At 32.8% G+C, this 19,460-nt stretch overlaps 3 protein-coding genes across 3 annotated transcripts; 1 reads left to right on the forward strand and 2 right to left on the reverse strand.

Moving 5' to 3' along the window:
- Positions 1–207: 207 nt before the first annotated feature.
- LOC145581904 (polygalacturonase-like) lies at positions 208–2,106 on the reverse strand. The gene is made up of 4 exons (XM_081638939.1): positions 1,612–2,106; positions 1,018–1,307; positions 659–887; positions 208–539 (listed from the first exon to the last, which is right to left on the reverse strand). Exons 1-4 carry the CDS (start codon positions 2,074–2,076, stop codon positions 321–323), a joined length of 1,203 nt encoding a protein of 400 aa, XP_081495065.1. The 5' UTR covers positions 2,077–2,106; the 3' UTR covers positions 208–320.
- Positions 2,107–7,935: 5,829 nt separating this feature from the next.
- LOC145581905 (polygalacturonase-like) lies at positions 7,936–9,963 on the forward strand. The gene is made up of 4 exons (XM_081638940.1): positions 7,936–8,400; positions 8,858–9,147; positions 9,338–9,566; positions 9,656–9,963. The coding sequence occupies exons 1-4, from the start codon at positions 7,936–7,938 to the stop codon at positions 9,878–9,880; spliced, it is 1,209 nt and encodes a 402-aa protein (XP_081495066.1). The 3' UTR covers positions 9,881–9,963.
- A 1,257-nt stretch (positions 9,964–11,220) lies between these two features.
- LOC145580799 (polygalacturonase-like) lies at positions 11,221–13,350 on the reverse strand. Its single transcript, XM_081637899.1, has 4 exons — positions 12,907–13,350; positions 12,177–12,466; positions 11,820–12,048; positions 11,221–11,600 (listed from the first exon to the last, which is right to left on the reverse strand). The coding sequence occupies exons 1-4, from the start codon at positions 13,348–13,350 to the stop codon at positions 11,382–11,384; spliced, it is 1,182 nt and encodes a 393-aa protein (XP_081494025.1). The 3' UTR covers positions 11,221–11,381.
- Positions 13,351–19,460: the final 6,110 nt, after the last annotated feature.

Raw genomic sequence — 19,460 nt, forward strand, 5'->3', positions numbered from 1 at the left:
TTATTTACTTCTGCCAGTACTTGATTAAGTGGTTCTTTCAAAAAAAAAAAAAGAAAAAAACACACACACTTGATTAAGTGGCGTAAAATAAGGTATACATAAACAAAGATACACCAAAACATGAACCATAGCAATACGTATAGTACTCTTGTCAATTTTACTTATAAGATACAAATCATATAATCTTTCATTCAACTAATGCCATCACAAAGATAAATGATCAATAATTTTCAACTATTGATTGTGCTAGATATGAAAAACTAATTACGTATGAACTATATAATAGAATGATGATCTAGACTACTTAAATCAACCAAAACTTAAAAACAGTTATTAGGCTGACTTGAACCAAAGATACTTCCAACAGTATTAATACAAGTTTTTCCAGCTGGTTTGTTTCTATAGGTGAGATGCACGTCATTGAGTTTGATATTTGTACAATGGTATTCTGAACTACAATCAAATTTCACACCAATAGGTGTCCTTGATGTTCCATGAATATCTTGATATGTTATATCACTGATTCTCACTCCTGAAACCTGGTCAATTATAAGTATGCAATGTAACAATTAGTATAAATAGAGTATATGAATGGTTAATTAATTAGTTTAATTTTTAATGAATAAATAAGAAGAAAAAAATGATGTTGTTTTCTTACCTTTCCGGGGCAACCCCTCTCATTTGGACAATAATTTTGGTTAATGATGATTGGATTTTGAGCATTCACCATTGTAAGATGTTGAAAGAGCACATGCCTCACAAATCCATTGCTTGGCCTTCCCCATGATTTAATCCTTACTCCATTTTCGGTGCCAACAAATGTACAACTCTTGACTGTTACATTCACTACTCCAGGTTCATTTAGCTCCTTACCTAAACTCCCGATGCTGAAATTCAATGGAACATATGTTTAAGCTTTGTGCGTAATTTAATTTTATTAGCACGCCATTGCTTTTAGTATGTATATTATTTGGACAACAAAATCACTATAGTTAAAAAATGGCTCTTAATAAACACCTAATTCCATGACCGGGACCACAAGCAATATTTTCAATCCACAAGTTACTAGTCCCGGCTCCAATTGATACACAATCATCTCCTGTGCCTATTTTTGTGTTCATGATTGTCACTCCAGTTGATTGTTGAACATGAATTCCGTCGGTGTTAGGGCTTGCACCAGAGGCCGAGACTTGCACACCTTCAGCTTTTACTTCCTTACAACCATCAAAATCAATATGATACAATTGGCTATTCAATGACGTTAATCCATTCACCACGATGTTCATTGAATTTGAAAATGGAATTGTCTGTACAAATATAGAAGAAATTAGATGATAAATTATTGTCCAACATTAAGAATATAATGTACTCTAACAAATAATATAACATCCGTGATACATTAGGTACAACAAAAGTGTGTTAATAACATGTTAACATCATCTTAATACAGTGGTTAACATGTATATAGTTTATTAAAGCTTTGATCAGCTATTTAAATTAACAAAATAATTTTCAATTTATTAATGTATTTTTATTATGATTTTGAATAATTGATCATGTATGACATAGATAACTATTAAGGTTGAAAAAATAAAATTAAAATTTACTTACGGTAGCTCCCGGGGGACAAGTCTTCCCGGACCTCTTACAAGCCCACAAACCAGCACCTTGTCCATCAAACACCCCGCCGAAGATAGAAACTCCGGTAACATCATCAAAAGAGAACCAAGTACTGGCATTTCCGAGCACTCGAAAGTCAGCCGGGGCCACCAAGGTACCTCTTATGACAAAGCTTATAGCCTTGTTCTTGCAATTCCTCCCATTAAATACTAAGGCTTTGTTAACCAAGTACCTTCCTTGTGGTACAAGAATTGTGGAAGGGTTTCTTGACTCACAAGCAATGTTCCATGCAGACGTAAATGCCCTTGATGAGTCTGTTAACCCGTCTGATTTTGCACCTAGGCTCACCAAGTTGATCTTGGTTGCTGCTACGAGTTGTCGATTTACGACGAAGAATAAGTTAAAGAGAACAAATATAAGTACATGTGTTAAGGATGACGTTACTTTGGTTTCCATTTTCTTTTTCTTAACTAGAAAAAGATATATAGATATATTCAATGTGGAAAAGAGAAAGAAGTTAGGTTGTTGAGGATGAAAGATATTAAGGAAAGGTAGAGGGTATTTATAGGATTTATTTTGTACAATAGGTCATAAATTTATACTTTATTTGTACGTAACATGCATGCAATTAAAATACAGTGGAATTATTTTTATTTATATATTAAAATTACAAATTGGAAGACAATATTACCCCCTTCCAATGAAACCTCGCATGTGATTGGTTTATGTTAGCTATTTTTCGTATTTGTGGTAGAGATATGCATGGCTATTGGATGTTGTAATATGTTAGCTATTTTCCGTATTTGTGGTAGAGATATGCATGGCTATTGGATGTTGTAATATGCTTTTAAATTAACGTTGTATATGTTATACTATAGCGTGTTTTTTTGCGCTTGCGTTGGTCGTACTATGTAGTCGCTTAAACAAAAACAAAAAAAAAAAAAAAAAAAAAAAAAAAAAAAAGAGAGTAACTCCTATAACACTAATAGAGTAGCCCCTATAACACTAACAGAGTACCCTCAAGTCCTCAACTATATTGAATCCGTGATAGAGTACCTCTTATAGCACAAATAACCGATAGTCTCATGGTGGCTCCATATAAAAGTTAGTGGTTATACATAAATGTACAACTAAATAGTATTTCATTATTTGTATTGAATTAATTAAACGCTTTATGAATTAAAAAAAAATGTAAAAGAACATTCAATATTTTTTGTAATTTTTAAAAACTTAAACTTGTAACAATCTAATGACATTTCCCTTGAATGTCCTAGTGATTTACACTTATCTCCAATATTTGTCTTTTCAAAGCACCTCTATATTTTTTTCTCCCTGGATGACAAGTTTCATATCGAGATAATTTCACAATATAACACATGATTATATATATGTATATATATTTGTGTATATATATTAACCATTCTTTATAATCGAAATATTGTCTTCAGGCCTCATTAGCTCAAACTAACTAAAGATTTCAAAAGGAACAAACAGATTATAAATTACTCGTAGAAATTAAATTTATTTCGACTTTATTGGGATTGGTATGTGGGTCCATAAGTTAAGGCATCGACCTATATCTCAGGTTTTTGACCTAGCTAGTTATTTTTCTTTCAAAAATGATTTTTACATTTTGTACTGTTAACATGTTTGAAGTAATAAATTGAAGATTGCAATTTTGATTGAATCAACAAAGCATGGTATGTAAGAGTACATATCTTGGAGAAACTTTAGAAAAATATCTTTATAATGGCCGGTTACATTTTATGCAACTGTGTGTTTGAGAGCTTAGCTTTGTCCAAGATAATATCTTGCTAGGCCATAATATACTTTGTAGATTAATAGATACCAATTCAAATATCTATTGATAACAATACTTCGTAGATTTTTTTATAGTGCTCATTATAATATGGACATTTGTGTGTGGCTGACCATACCGTGTGACTAATTGTAAAATAATAAAGTAACCCCTATTACATTGACCAAGGACCTGTTCTCATTTACAGAAGTAAGTTGAACTGAACTAAACTAAACTGAATTGTTTATGAGAGAAGAAAATTAGGAACTGAATTGAACTGAATCAAAATTAAGCTAAAGAGAATAGACCCCAAGTTTCCTTGTAATGCTGAACAAGTTGTCCATTTAATACTGACTGAGTAACCCTTATAACACTAACGAAGTAACCCATTTAACAATGAACAAGTAAACCCTATAACATTAACAAATAAAGTAACCCCTACGATAACTGGTCACACGGTATAGCTAGCCACATATAAGAATTTGTGATCTTTTTTTTAAAATAAAAAATAATCTAATACAAAAAAAATTCGAGAGTTATCAAACTAAAATTAAAATTACATAAATAAATGAAACTGAAAATTGGATGAATAAAAAATTGTTGATGATACTATTTTATACCAAAAATAAAGAAATACACTTTTTTACTTCCTCCATTTTTAGATGGAATATTTTGCCATTTCCGCGTTGCGTATGAGGGGTCCCATGCCGCATCTACTCTTTAAACTCAACGGGCTCTCATGGAGAGGGCGTGACAGAGTATATAAACCAATTATAAGGTTCAACCATTAACTTAAGTTTTTGGCCCGGTAACACTTTGAATGAACCAATAAGCTAAAATAACTAAACTTTTTTGTTAATTTTCAAGTGATCCAATTAAGCACATTATCATGTCATTATCATTAATTTAGAGTAAATTGTACTTCTCTCGGTTGCAATATGACGATATATATTGAGTGAAAAACACAAAAGAAGTTGATCAAATCGCCCATTTGAGCAAATTGAAACAAAAGGAATTTGAGATGCAACATACAGTAAGAATGATGACATAATATTACCACAAAAAAAGGAAGAAGAGTTGGAGGTTTTGGGGGTGATAAAGCCCTTTTCTAAGGCTTGCGGCTCACTACACATAGATACAATATATACTTCCTCCAGTTGTTTCTTTATAGTTGCAACATTTCTATTTTTATGCTTGATGATATATGATTTTAATAGTTAATATCTTTAATTTCCAAAAGTAAAAATTATAAACATTTGATATTAAAATAATATGAATCGAGACGAATCGAACAAGATTCGACATGACTATATTTTACTTAAGTATAAATCATTAAAACTCAAAGTGAAACACATAAATAGTGTAAAGTCAAATTGTTGAAACTATATAAAAAGAAAAACAGAGGAAGTATATTCTATTATTATTCCACCTTTTTTTAAAAAAATTAAACAAATATATCAATAGACTTAGGGTATGTTCACATTTACTAAACTGAGCTGAACTGAACTGAACTAATTAGAGCTGATTGAACTGAGCTAAAATGAATATTTTATGAGAAAGGGAAATTAGGAGCTGAACTGAAGTGAACTGAACTGATTGAAACTGAACTGAACTGAACTGATTGGAGCTGAAATAAACTGAATTGAATTGAAATTAAGTTAAAGTGAACAGGCCCTTAATCTAAATGGTTCATCAGCCCTGTATAATCATAAATAAAAACTCTATTATTTCACCAATATTTGATTTCATTTAAAACAACAATATCTCAATGGACGTCATATTAATGGTTAAAACCCTCAAAAATATAGATTTATTAAGTTGAATGCATCATTTTCAGCTGCCTAATAGTTCTAGATATGTAAGATCATGTTTCCTTATCCATTCATGCAAATACGTACGCACATTGCTCTACATGGTAGTTATTGAACCGTGCTCTAAGCACAACTGAGCAAATTAAGGAACATATGCTCCTTGTGATGCGAATCAAAGAAGGCGCGTGAGATTTTTGTATTACTACATAGCTTGTGCGAAAAAATTGGTAGAAAAAGAAAGTCAACACCTAATAGTTTGTATCTCACAGCCACGAAGTTGTGGGATCAAATCTCACTAGAGGCACTTTGGGGTGGGCATTCACTTATCCTTCTCCTCTTCTCCTAAAGTGTCTTACCCCCTAATCCAGAGTGAGAGGACCTGTGAGACATTTTGGCTCAATAGGGTCTTTCTTCTTACCAACCGAGAAAAAAATAAATTATGATATCGTATATATACCTTACACTTTATCGCATTTTTTAATTACAAAAGGAGAAAATAATACTAAATATACGAGTCTTTTCTATTCAGCTAATTTCAGTTCAGTTTAGTTAAACTCTAATCAGTTCAGTTCAATTTCTAATTTCCTTCTCTCATAAACAATTCATTTCATCTCTATTTAATTCAATTCAGTTCGTTGTTTTCAATAAATCGAAACAGATCCTACATATATACTATATATTAATGGAAGCCGCAAGCCTTAGCATAGGGCTTTGTTGCCCCAAAATCTCCACCTTTTTTTCCCGTTTTTTATAGTGTTAAATTGTCATCATATTTTTTGTCGCATCTCAAACTTCATTTGTTTTTATTTGCTCATCATATGTACTATATGATCAACTTGAATTGTTTGGTTTGTTTTGGTTTTGGTTTAAATTCTCATCTCTTTCGTGCTTTTCACTCAAAACATAGTGTACGGTGCAACAGAAAGAAATATAATACCCCCTCCATTTTAATGATGTTCCTGTTTACGTAAATCGATGTAAATTTTTACCTATCTTTGACCGTAAATATTTTTAGTATCACATTAGCAAAAATTATACTCCCTCCATTTTTTTTGTATTTGCATCACTTGTATATGCGCGGAGTTTTAGGAGAATGAATTAATAATGTGAGTGGATGAATAATTTATTATGGTAAAAGTAATGTGGGGATCATGAAAGTGAAAATATGTGAGAGAGTAATGGGGATCATGAGAGAGAGAAATGATAAATTAATTTGAGTGGAGTTTAAAGTAAGAGAGAGAAATAATAAAATATTGTGTAAAGTTACTATATATAAAAGTGATGCAAATAAAAAAAAGCACCCATAAAAGGAAAGTGATGCAAATAAAAAAAAACGAAGGGAGTAAAAGTTAGATATTAATAATGTAATCATCTAGACGAATCAAACTAGATCCCACATGACTATATTTGTTCTTATAGATTGAGAGAAATTTAGAAAATTCTCTCTTATTTTTAAAAAGTCAAAGATTTCAAACAGGACTATCATTGTGGAACGGAGGGAGTACAAGTTAATTCTCAATGAATGATAATAATGAGCTATGCAAAGTAGCTAACTTGACACCAAGTTATGCCATCTTAATTGGCTCAATCTAAGAGTACCCTACCCCTAATAAGTTGAATTCAAGACAACGAAGAGACAAGCTGGTCATGAAACCTATATATTATACTCGAATATATATAATAAATTAAAATATTAGTGTTTGATTATTTTGTTAAAATTATTAATAAGTGCATACTGCATGCGTCCCTTAATAAAAGTTTCATTTGGTGAATAATAAGTATAAATATAAGATAATAATGTTTGGTTTATTAAAAATGGATAGAATATAAAGAATATTGGATTTGAATGAACAAAAAAAAATTAATAATAAAGGAAGAGAATAGCACAATTTTACAAAGATATATTATCACTCTGATATATGACTTCTAATTAAAGTTAATGATTGAAATTCAGATGATGTACTTGTATTGAATGAGACATTTGTTTGTTCCAAGGATCAAGGTTTAGAAAGGGATGTAATCTTCGTGCAACTGCTAGGTTGATCTCACTAAGTGAGATGTAATATGAGTAGATAGACCTTTTGCATTGCTAAGTATTGTGACCTAGCTAACAATTAATACATTGAACAAAGTTAAGTTCCCAAATTTACAATTGTATGTAGTATTAATGTAAATATCTCTTTTTTTTAGCTATTATATTATTATTAAATATATACCGAATATACTATAATCTGTTTTTGACGAGATGATACTATAATCTAAACTTAACTTGTTGATTTAATTAAATTTAGTTGCAATCTTTATTACAAGTTTATAACACAGAAATCATTTTTGAAATATATAAAAAAAGATTCTAAATAGATCGGAGAGTATACAAGTAAAACATATGCAGCAAAATTAAAAACATAGCAACCAATAACCAGGCATTTATCTTCCACAAATTAGGAAACTAGTTAGCATATATAGACCAATCATAGTATGGGTCATGGGGAAAATAAGAGGGTTTATCGGAAATAATAATTCCACTTTATTGTTATATATTTGCATGTAACGTACAAATTAAGTATACATTTATGAACTGTCATACAAATTAAATCCTATAAATACCCTCCACCTCTCCTTAATATCTTCCATCCTCAACACTAACTTCCTTCACTTTATCACTTGCATCATTTCCATCTTTTCCTGCTAATTAAGAAAAAGAAAATGGAAACCAAAGTAATATCATCCTTAACACCTATACTCATAGTTGTTCTCTTTACCTTAATATTGGTCGTAAATCGACAACTCGTAGAAGCTAATGATATTAACTTGGTGAGCCTAGGTGCAAAATCAGACGGGTTTACAGACTCATCAAGTGCTTTTACGTCTGCATGGAACATTGCATGCGAGTCACTAAACCCTACCACTATTCTTGTACCACAAGGAAGGTACTTGGTAAGCTCAGCTTTAGTATTTAATGGGAGGAATTGCAAGAACAAGGCTATAAGCTTTGTCATTAGTGGCACCTTAGTGGCTCCGGCTGACTTTCAAGTACTCGGAAATGCCGCTACTTGGTTTTCTTTTGATGATGTCAACGGAGTTTCTATCTCCGGCGGGGTCTTTGATGGACAGGGCGCTGGCTTGTGGGCTTGTAAGAGGTCTGGGAAGACTTGTCCCCCGGGAGCTACAGTAAGTGAACCGTTTCTTTTTGCCTATGAAAATTAATATTTATATGCATCTGATGAGTGTGTACCAAGGTTATTTTTTTGTTCACTTGATTGTATGCAAGAATTTCTCCTCTTTCTAGCCTTATCTATGTAGCATATTGCAGTTACATAAAAGTTGGTTGAGGACCTATATCATCATTCTTAAATATTCAGAAAGTTGTTCATTTAATAGCTTGAATTGATGAATTAGTATTAATGAATTCGTGGTCAATACTAGCTAACTAATATACATATATAATTTCAATAAATTTTATAGTTGTCTAGATTACTTATTAAAATGATTGATATCGACGTTATAATAATCTTATTGTTGTTGTTGTTACTATTGTATCACGAATGTTATATTATTGACTTATTGTTAGAGTTGACAAGGTTGGATTATACCTAGCTTATGATTAATTATTTCAATATTTGTGCAGACAATTCGATTTTCAAATTCGATGAACATCGTGGTGAATGGATTAACGTCATTGAATAGCCAATTGTATCATATTGATTTCGATGGTTGTAAGGAAGTAAAAGTTGAAGGTGTGAAGGTCTCGGCTTTAGGTGCAAGTCCTAACACCGACGGAATTCATGTTCAACAATCAACTGGAGTAACAATCATGAACTCAAAAATAGGCACAGGAGATGATTGTGTGTCAATTGGAGCCGGTACTAGTAACTTGTGGATTGAAAATATTGATTGTGGTCCTGGACATGGAATTAGGTATGTATTGAGATCGAACCCAATCTAGAGTATATACGTTCATACTATTATTCTATTTGATTTTATATAAGATGTGTTATTTTGCAGTGATTGTTGTAAAAAAATAAGTCTTATTTACATTTCAAATGCAATAATGTCCTAATATTAAATGACATAGTAGAGATTTAACATATTTTACATTGAATTTCAGCATTGGGAGTTTAGGAAAGGAGGTAAATGAACCCGGAGTAGTGAATGTGACAGTCAAGAGTTGTACTTTTGTTGGCACGGAAAATGGAGTGAGGATTAAATCATGGGGAAGGCCAAGCAATGGATTTGTAAGAAATATTCTCTTTCAACATCTTACAATGGTTAATGCTCAAAATCCCATTATCATCAACCAAAACTATTGTCCAAAGGAGAAAGGTTGCCCTGGACAAGTAAGAAAGCAACACTTTTTTTTCCTTATTTGATTGATCATGAAAAACTAGTCATTACTAACTTTCGTATTGCCTAAATGATTGGTTAGGTTTCAGGAGTAAGAATCAGTGATGTAACGTATCAAGATATTCATGGAACTTCTGGGACACCAATTGCTGTGAAATTTGATTGTAGTTCAGAATACCATTGCACGAATATAAAAGTCGAAGACGTGGTTCTCACCTACAGAAACAAACCAGCTGGGTCATCTTGTATTAATACTGTTGAAAGCACACTTGGTTCTATTGAGCCTAATAGCTGTATTAGGGGTTGATACTCTGTCTTCTTGTATTAATGCATACATAATTACATACTCGTACTAAGTAATTAAAAGTACTTAATCGTATTCAGCACCATTAAACTATTGTGCTTAAAATGATAATTACTAACCATGTACTTGTATTTTAATTTTGTGTTGATATTGAATTAAAAAAAGGTTTTTATTTGATTTGTATCTTTATATACTGATATTCAGAAGAGGACCTTCCACCGGGGCCATTCAGGCCTGGCCCCCCGTAAATTTATATAATTAATTAGTTAATGAACTTAAATAACCTATATTTACTTATAAAATATTAGTGCATAGTGATTAGTTTTAAGCAAAAGGTTAAATATTTAAATCCCGACCCCTCTAATATTTTTGACCAAGATCCGCCACTGCAGATATTGGATAGAGATTACTATACTATGGTTCATGCATTACGCTAGGTGCACCGTGTGGAAGTATAGACAACATTTGGATTCACAGGTGCTCTCCTTGGCATAAAGACTTCTTGTCTGCCTAGCTCCAATTCCAATCTCGTTAGGCATAAGAGTTACATCTTCCGTTCTTTTTTATTTGATTGACATGGCTTGTCATTTATTTTTGGCAACACATAAATACAACAATTAAATATCTCAAGCTACCAGAGTCCTCAATTATTTTTTTTGAAAGAAAGACTCCTCAATTTTTAATAGATGCACTCCCTTTATTTCTGTAGATAGGTTAATAAATAATTTTGAAACTTTATAGCAGTATATTTCAATGCAAATGCAATTTAATATGAAAATATTTCGTTGAGAAGTATGAAAGTCAAACAAATTGTCATGTGAGATCTTCACTTGAGACACTTTGATTTATATTTTTAAAATATTGACTCTTTATATATTACATACTTGTGTGAAGTAATATTTCCTCCATTTTTTTTAATATTCGGTTAATAATGTTTGAAATTTTACACCATTTAACACGTACTCCATTTTTGTAACTTATGAGTTATAGGAAAAATATAGTAATGTAAAATCTTGTAAGATTTGTCTTAATATATACTTCCAAAATATCAAATTTTGTAATTTTTATTATATGATATTACAATATATGTAAGATGAAATTAGACATTATGTATTAACAAGCGTAAAATTCTTAATTAACTAATATAGAAATTAAAAAGAGCATAACAAAGGAAGTATCTAAATACAAGTATGTGCCAAAAGTTAGTGTAAACAATTTAAAGAAATAAAAGGAGTAATTTTGACTTTTACGCTTACACTATGCCGTCTATTATTAACAATTTTTGGAATGGGAGGGTAACATGTAGAATTTCTTTAATCATAATAGAAGTTCATATTCTTCAATATGTAGATTAGCATCCAAACTCCAATAAACGGGTTTGGCATAATTACATTAATGTAGATTAACTTACATATAAAGTAAACAATAATTTGCTTATATTATACATACAAAGATAGAACACTTGTGAAAATCATACTATAGGTACACTTGTGCACACTTGTATCTACAAACAACCGGTTGGCACTATCATACCTTTTGTAGATCCATCAGCATAAGTACATGATGAAATTGATGGTTGGTCTTTGTAGGTGAGCTTTACATTATCTAGTTTTATATTTTCACAAGGATGCTTTGAGCTACAATCAAATTTTACCGCGACTTCTGTTGATGATGATCCGTGAATATCTTGATACACGATATCACTTATTTTCACCCCGGAAACCTGTCATATAAATGAAACAATTCAGAAACAAATTTATACAGTTATGTAACGTAGTTTTTATTTTATTTTATTTTATTTTATTATTATTATTATTATTTTTAATTTCTCCCCTTCACTAAAGTAAGGACATTAAAAAAAATTTAATCATACAATGTTAGTTTTTTATATAGTGATAATTTTTAATATGAATATTATAATTTAGTATGTGTTGTTGCTCACCTTTCCTGGACATCCTACTTTACTGGGGCAGTAATTTTGGTCAATTAATATAGGATTTTGTACATTAATCATGTTACACTGTTGGAAGACAACATTCTTCACAAATCCATTGCTAGGCCTTGCCCAAGACTTGATCCTTACACCATTTTGGGTGCCAACAAATGTAACATCTTTAACGGTCACATTTTGTACGCCCTCCTCATTCAATTCTTTTGCTAAGCTCCCAATGCTGGACGCAAAAATACGTCAAATACGTATTAGCACTTATTCGAACTTATGTAAATTGGACAACACTTCTAGCAATATGATGTAATATTCGTAAACATATAATAATGAGTTAGAATCCCTGTAAATTACCTGATTCCGTGACCAGGACCACACAAGACATTCTCAATCCAAAGAGCTGATGTGCCGGCGCCCACCGAAACACAATCATCACCGGTGCTAATCTTGGAGTTCAATATGGTTACACCATTTGAGCTTTGTACATGAATCCCGTCTGTGTTAGGGCTGTTATTAGGAGCAAGCACTTTCACACTTTGTACTTTCACATTATTACAACCAATAAACGCAATGTGGAATAATTGACTGTTTAATGATGTCAACCCTCTTATAACAATATTATTAGAGTTTGAGAACGCCAAAGTCTGCAAAACAACCACAATACGTCAATATGTAAATGTTAAGCTAGTCTTATAAACCTTTATTTTGGATTATAGATTAAAAAAATATGCAATAATGCAAATATACTTCATATGTTTCATAATGTTTCTATCAACACTTTTCGCTCTCATTCGTTTAAGATGTTTTCAATATTATTAATTCATTTTACTTTTGGCAAATCCTGACGACCCCTTTACCACCTTACTCCGGCCCCTCTAGCTTACCTCATAATATTTACAAATTTACACTCGCTTTCTTTGACCTTAAATTATTTACATTTTTGCCTCAAAAAAAAAAAAAAAAATTACATTTTTCTTACACTCACTAACTATTTCACGTACTCTCGATCACTTTATTTACCTTTTTGTTTAAACTTACTAGACATTGACCATATACCAAAGAAAGACTAATTCATGTAGCTTACCGTAGCACCTCCTGGGCAACCACCCTTTCCGGACATCTTGCAACTCCACAAATCAGCTCCTTTTCCATCAAACTTCCCACCAGTTATAGTAACTCCATTCACAAACTCAAATGATAGCCAAATCGCCGAGTCCTTAAGAACTTGATAATCAGATGACGCGACAATACTACCCTTAATATCGATATCAATAGTGGTACTTCTACACTTCCTTCCATCGAACTTAATGGCATTTTGGATCAAGTACCTTCCTTTAGGCACTAGGATTTTCGGTTTTCCTAACGAATTACAAGCTTCATTCCATGCCTTAATAAAAGCCTTGGTTGCATCCGTTTTCCCATCGGATTTCGCTCCTAGGCTCTTCACATTGTACGTTGGTAACCCAATAATGAATGTAGGGAAAAAGATTAAGAACACAAAAAATTTCAACATTATTATGGTTAGCATTATGCAATAATATTGACTTTTGTATGTAGTTTGTGTTCTAGGTATTATTGTAAAAATGTTGTACGTTATATATGGAGTTGAATGGTGGAAAAGATGATTAAGTTAGTTAAAAATTATCTAGTATTTTATGTTAATTAGTTTCTTGTTACAACAAAAGCAAGTTAAGATCACAAGAAATTGTCTATAGATTTAACTGCCACAAACTAATTAAAAATAATTAAAGTAAGATACTATAATTAAGATGGAGTAACAAGGTTAGTTCCTTTGATTAGCAGAAAGTGAAAAAGTATTATGTGCCATCTTTAAATGTTAAGACGTAAGTATGTAACCACTGCAGATATTAATGCAAAAGACTTGTCAAAATTGATAAGGTAACTCCATGTGACCAAGTAGAAATGATAAGGCCTCACAACAAGCTCAAAACCATATAAATAATAAGATTATTTTTCTAATGTGTGTCCATAATAATAATAATAATAAACAAGTAAACAACAACATATGTATAGTAACAAAATTAGTAACATAAAAATAAAATAAAAAAGTAGTTATAATTTGTGAAAATTCTAATGAAATCTTATGACTTTTGACTATCATGATTTTTTAAAATGGACGGCTGTGATTATTTGTTTTTGATTTATTTAATTAGTAATTTTAATTATAAATTATTTTTAATTATTATATATATATTTTTTATTCTTTAGAATTTCAAATATATTAAAAAAAAATACTTTCTAGAAGATAAAAATATATTCAAAATAATTATAAAAAAAATTTAATTAAAATAACTAATTAAAAAAAAAAAATCTCAGCCACCCATTTTTGTGGTAGTCATAAGTCATAAGACTATCATCGTGTAATCGGTATATATTACGAGAGAGAGAAAAAAAAAATCAATATGCGCTCCATAATTATAATTCTTTAAGCATTATCCTTTTCTTTTTAATTATACCGTATGTACCCTTATTATTATAATAGGGGTTATTTATTTTGACAATAATATCAACTGAAAAATAAAGTGTAACATACGGAGAGTATGAAGTATGTTTTAATATGTGTCCATTGATACGTATTAGATAAACAAGAATAACAATATTAATAATAATACTCCGTACTAAAAAACGGGGAAGGAGGGATGAATCAAGAAACTAGGTGATGGATGAAAAGTTGACTTTTAACGTAGATGACAAGAAGAAGAAGATTTGAGATAACTCAGGTTAATTTTTATTTGGGTGTTACGTTGTTTAAAGTCAATGCACATGTTATACATTAAAAAATATGATTTGAGCTTACGTTTTGGTTCCTGCATATGACCAATTGGATTAACAATTTGTATTCTGTTAGCCTTTAATTCATCGGTTTTTTTGTTACAGTTTTGTTGGGATTATTCGTTTTTTATGCTTCTGCAATGACATACGAATTATGTCATATTCTTTGTATATTTTTTTTTATAATATAAGGTAAGAAAAAGAGGAAATATTATAAAACCCTCCTTACAAGAGGAATTTCTAATGCGTCTGAAGAGAGGATAGGAATTAAAAAATAATTGTATATTATTGGAGATATTTTATTTTAGGGAATTAATGTTTTTGTATCTGTAGTTTTTTCAGTTCCCTAGTTGTTTGGTTTTCCTAATTTAATAGGAACTAGTTTAGTTTGTATATAAACTCGATTCTACACAGTTGAATATACATACTATTTTTATCCCAATTTCTACATGGTATCTATAGTCTTTTCAGGGGTATTGATGATACTCAGTATGGGGCTATTCGGACCCAAATCTTAGGTATGGATCCATTCCCTACTATCAACAAAGCCTTTTCTTTGGTATCTCAAGAGGAGAGACATAAAAATATTGTTCGAGGACAAGATGATAAGACTGAGGTACTGAGCTTTGCAACACAGTCTTCAAATTCCCCTGCACCCACCACCCCTCGTTTTGCGCCAAATCCCAACCAGCCCCTATCCTGTACCCATTGCAATAAACTTGGTCATGATTATGACCACTGCTATCAGCGTCTGGGCTATCCTAATAGGGGTCGGGGTCGTGGTAAAGGTCGTCCAAGGCATGGTCAAGGAGGTGGAACTCAGGGCCGCGGGCAGTCCACTACTACACCTACACACTACTAAAATTCGGCTAAATAGCGACCGTTTTTCTACGACCGTAAAAAAACGGTCGCAAAATATGAAATCTGTGACCGTTTTTTAAACGGTCGCAATATTACGACCATTTTAAAGGCGGTCGCAAATTTGCGACCGTTTTTGGCTTTTTAAACGGTCGCAAAGATGTTTGAACAATTAAAAACAAATGCCTCATGTTCCCAAACCCTAATCTTCTTTACAAGCACGCCGCTCATCTCTCTTCTCTTTCCTCTACATCCCCTTCTCTTTCCATTCTCTCTCCTCTTTCCCCTCCATCTCCCCTTTCTTCCTTTCCTTTCTCACATGCCCCTCCATATCCTTTTCTTTCCTTTTCCTTTCTTTCTCCTTCTTCTCTTTCCGTTGTTGCAGCACCATTTCCTCCATTTTTGTTCTCCTTTTCTTCTTCATTCAATTTCTTTTTCTTTGATTTTTTGTCAACAAATGGTTTTGGGTGTTCGGATTTTGTTGAAAAAAGAAGAATTATTGTGTTTATGGTCAAATTCGAACATAAAAATTTCAGATCTAAAGTTTTTATGGTCGAATTTGACCATATAAACTCAAAGAGGAAGAAATATTGGGAAAGGTATGTGGTTTATTGCATTTTTTATTTGAATTTCCTTGTTCGAAATCTTTTGGGTTAATTTATGTGGGTTTGATTTTCTTGTTTTTGTTTTTTGAATTTCCTTGTTCGAATTCTTTTTCTGGTATAATTTGTTTTGCTTGATGTTTGTGGGTTTGATTTTCTGGATTTTTTTTTTTGCTTGATTTTCTGGATTTTTTTTGCTTGATTTTCTGGTTTTTTTTTTTTTTTTTGCTTGGTTTTTTGGATTTCTGTGGGTTTGAATTTCCTTGTCCGATTTTTTTTGCTTGTTCGAATATTTTATTTAGTTAATTTTTGTGGTAATTTGTTTTTGGTTTGCTATTGTTAGATTTCTAGTTCGTTTTCGTTTGATTTAATTCGTTATTGTAATTTTTATTGATTTTGTTTGATTGTTGCTGGAATTTTTTTTTTCAGTTTTTTTTTTTATTTTTCTACTGGGTGACATTTATGGGGGTGGCTAGGTGAGATTTATGGGGTGGGCTAGTGTTTTCGAGTTGGTTGGTGGTGTTTTATGGTGGGCATTGGCGGTGGGGCTGGTTGTGAAGTACAGGAAGGTAGGTGCTTTTTTTTTTTAAAAAAAAACTTTTAGCGACGGCTTTAGACGGTCGCTAATATCAAGTTTTGCGACCGCCGCTTAAACCGGTCGCAATTATTAATATTTGTGACCGTTCCCCTTACAGTCGTTGAAAATATTAAAAACGGTCGCAAAAAATCTGCGACCGTCAAACGGTCGTAATTTTGTTTTTCTACGACCACCACGTTACGACCGTTGACGGTCGTAATTCGTTTTAGTGACCGTTTTTGCTATTTTTAATGACCGTCAGAGACGGTCGCAATTTTCCCTAATTTTAGTAGTGACAGCAGCTGCAACATAGGCTGCCCGAACCACTAATGGCTTAGCACAGCAACAACAAGCATTCTCTTCTATTCCAGGTTTAACCACTTAGCAAGTGCAGCGTCTTATGAGTCTTCTTAACTCTTCTCCGTCATTCGAAAAGTTGTATGGTAAGCATGTGTTTGAGACAAGCGTTTAGTTGCTTGATAGTGGTGCCTCACATCATGTGACAGGCACACTTGAGCATTTGTTTGATTGCACTGACCTTTCTCCCAGACCTGTGAGTCTTCCTGATGGTGTACAAACCTCTGCTACAAAGCAGGGCAGTGTTCGTTTGAGTTCTGAATTAACTCTTCACAATGTGTTATATGTTCCAATAAAATGCAATCTGATTTCCATTGGTCAGTTGATTTTGGATTCAAATACTATTGTCATGTTTACTGACAAATTATGTATTATACAGGACCGCATGTCGAGGATCCCGATTGGACTGGGTGAGTTTCGAAATGGGGTGTACTTTTTCAAGCCGGTGGCTAAGCAAGTTTTCTCTCATGCTACAACTGCAGACACGACTCTTTTGTTAATTGCATTAGCGTCTTGGGCATCCTTCAAGTCAACATTTGTCTTTTATTTCTAGTTCTAGTAAGAATAGTAAAATAAAGAAATTGTTAGATCGTTGTGATGTTTGTCCCCGAGCTAAACTGTTTTACCAATTAGTGAGAATAAAGCAGAAGATTTGTTTGATTTGATACACTGTGATTTATGGGTCCATATACAAAAACCTCTTTTACTGGTGCTCATTATTTTCTTACGATTGTTGATGATTGCTCACGTAGTGTATGGATGTATTTGTTGAAAGACAAAAGTGAAGTGTAACGTAGGGTTGTCTTAGAAATTTTTTGGCTGTAGTTAAGAAGCAATTTGGCAGGTATGCGAAGGTTGTTCGTTCTGACAATGGAACTGAGTTCACTACTACACCACTACAACAATGTTTTCATGAGATTTGAGTCTTGTTTCAGTCTTCTTGTGTTGCCACGCTACAACAAAATGGTCGTGTTGAGCGAAAACACAGGAATATTTTGGAGGTGGCTCGTGCCCTTAGATTTCAAGCTTCTCTTTTGATAAGATTTTGGGGTGAATGTGTCCAAGTAGCAGTTTATCTTCTCAATCGCATTCCTACTCAAATCCTTGGTGGTAAGAGACCTTATGAGGTATTATTTGGTTCTTCCCCCCAATATGCTCTCTTAAAGGTGTTTGGATGCTTATGCTATGCTCACAATAAATCGAGACAAAAAGACAAATTCGCCTCTCGTAGTCGGAAGTGTATATTCCTAGGCTACCCATTTGGTCAGAAAGGATGGAAAGTCTATGATCTTGAAACTCAGGAATTATTTGTTTCACGTGATGTTCGGTTCTTAGAAGATTTGTTTCCATTTTCTCAAAAGTCTGAAGAAACTAGTGCTACAATATTTACTCATGATGGTGTTGCATTCTTTGACTTAGATTTCCTTTCCCCAAATTATGGATAGGCAAAATAGTGCTAGCAATTCACAAGACAGGGGGAGTGATGCTACTGAGCACCTTGCACCTGATCATGTGCAGCCTTTTGATTCTTCACGTTTGCAATCTTCTTCAGCAGAAACTGAGTCCTCCTTGCAAGGTTCGACACCCACGGACTTGTCTCATGATAGACCTACTACTTCTACAGACGAAGCTCCTTTTCTTGAGTGTGGTGATCGACCACGCCGACCTCCTACTCATCTTATTGATTATATTTGTCACTCGGCTCGTATATCCCATTCTACTTCAACAACACCCATGTCTTCGGTTTCCTCAGGTATGCGTTTTCCTATAGCCAATTGTGTTCAGTATAATAATTTTTCTGATAATCATCGGGAATTCGTTGCTACTGTTACTATTAATGCTAAACCCAGGTCTTATAAAGCGGCTGTTTTTCAATCAAGATGGCGTAAGGCTATGCAAATTGAAATTGATGCTTTAGAAAGAAACTCCACATGGGAGATTACAGATCTTCCTCCGGGGAAGAAACCCATTGGCTGTAAATGGGTATACAAGACTAAGTATCGGTCAGATGGTACTGTTGAGAGAGATAAGACCCGTTTGGTAGTATTTGGGAATCATCATAAGGAGGGTGAAGATTTCAATGATACTTTTGCCCCCGTGGCAAAGATGGTTAGTGTTAGAACATTTCTAGTTGTTGCAGTAGCTAAAAATTGGGAGGTTCACCAACTTGATGTAAACAATACGTTCTTGCATGGAGATCTTCATGATGAGGTCTATATGAAGCTTGCCCCTGGTTTTTCTCCTTCATCTCCTACTAAGGTGTGTCGTCTACGGAAATCTCTATATGGCCTTCGTCAATCACCAAGAAATTGGTTTGCCAAGCTTTCTTCAGCTCTACGAAAATATGGGTTTCATTAGTCCCATGCTGAGCATACACTCTTTACTTTCAGGAAGGCAGGTGACATTCTTTTTGTATTGGTATATGTCGACGATATTCTAGTTGCTGGTAAT

The sequence above is a fragment of the Chenopodium album genome, chromosome 15 (assembly GCF_948465745.1).
Source record: "Chenopodium album chromosome 15, dcCheAlbu1.1, whole genome shotgun sequence".
Taxonomy (NCBI): domain Eukaryota; kingdom Viridiplantae; phylum Streptophyta; class Magnoliopsida; order Caryophyllales; family Amaranthaceae; genus Chenopodium; species Chenopodium album.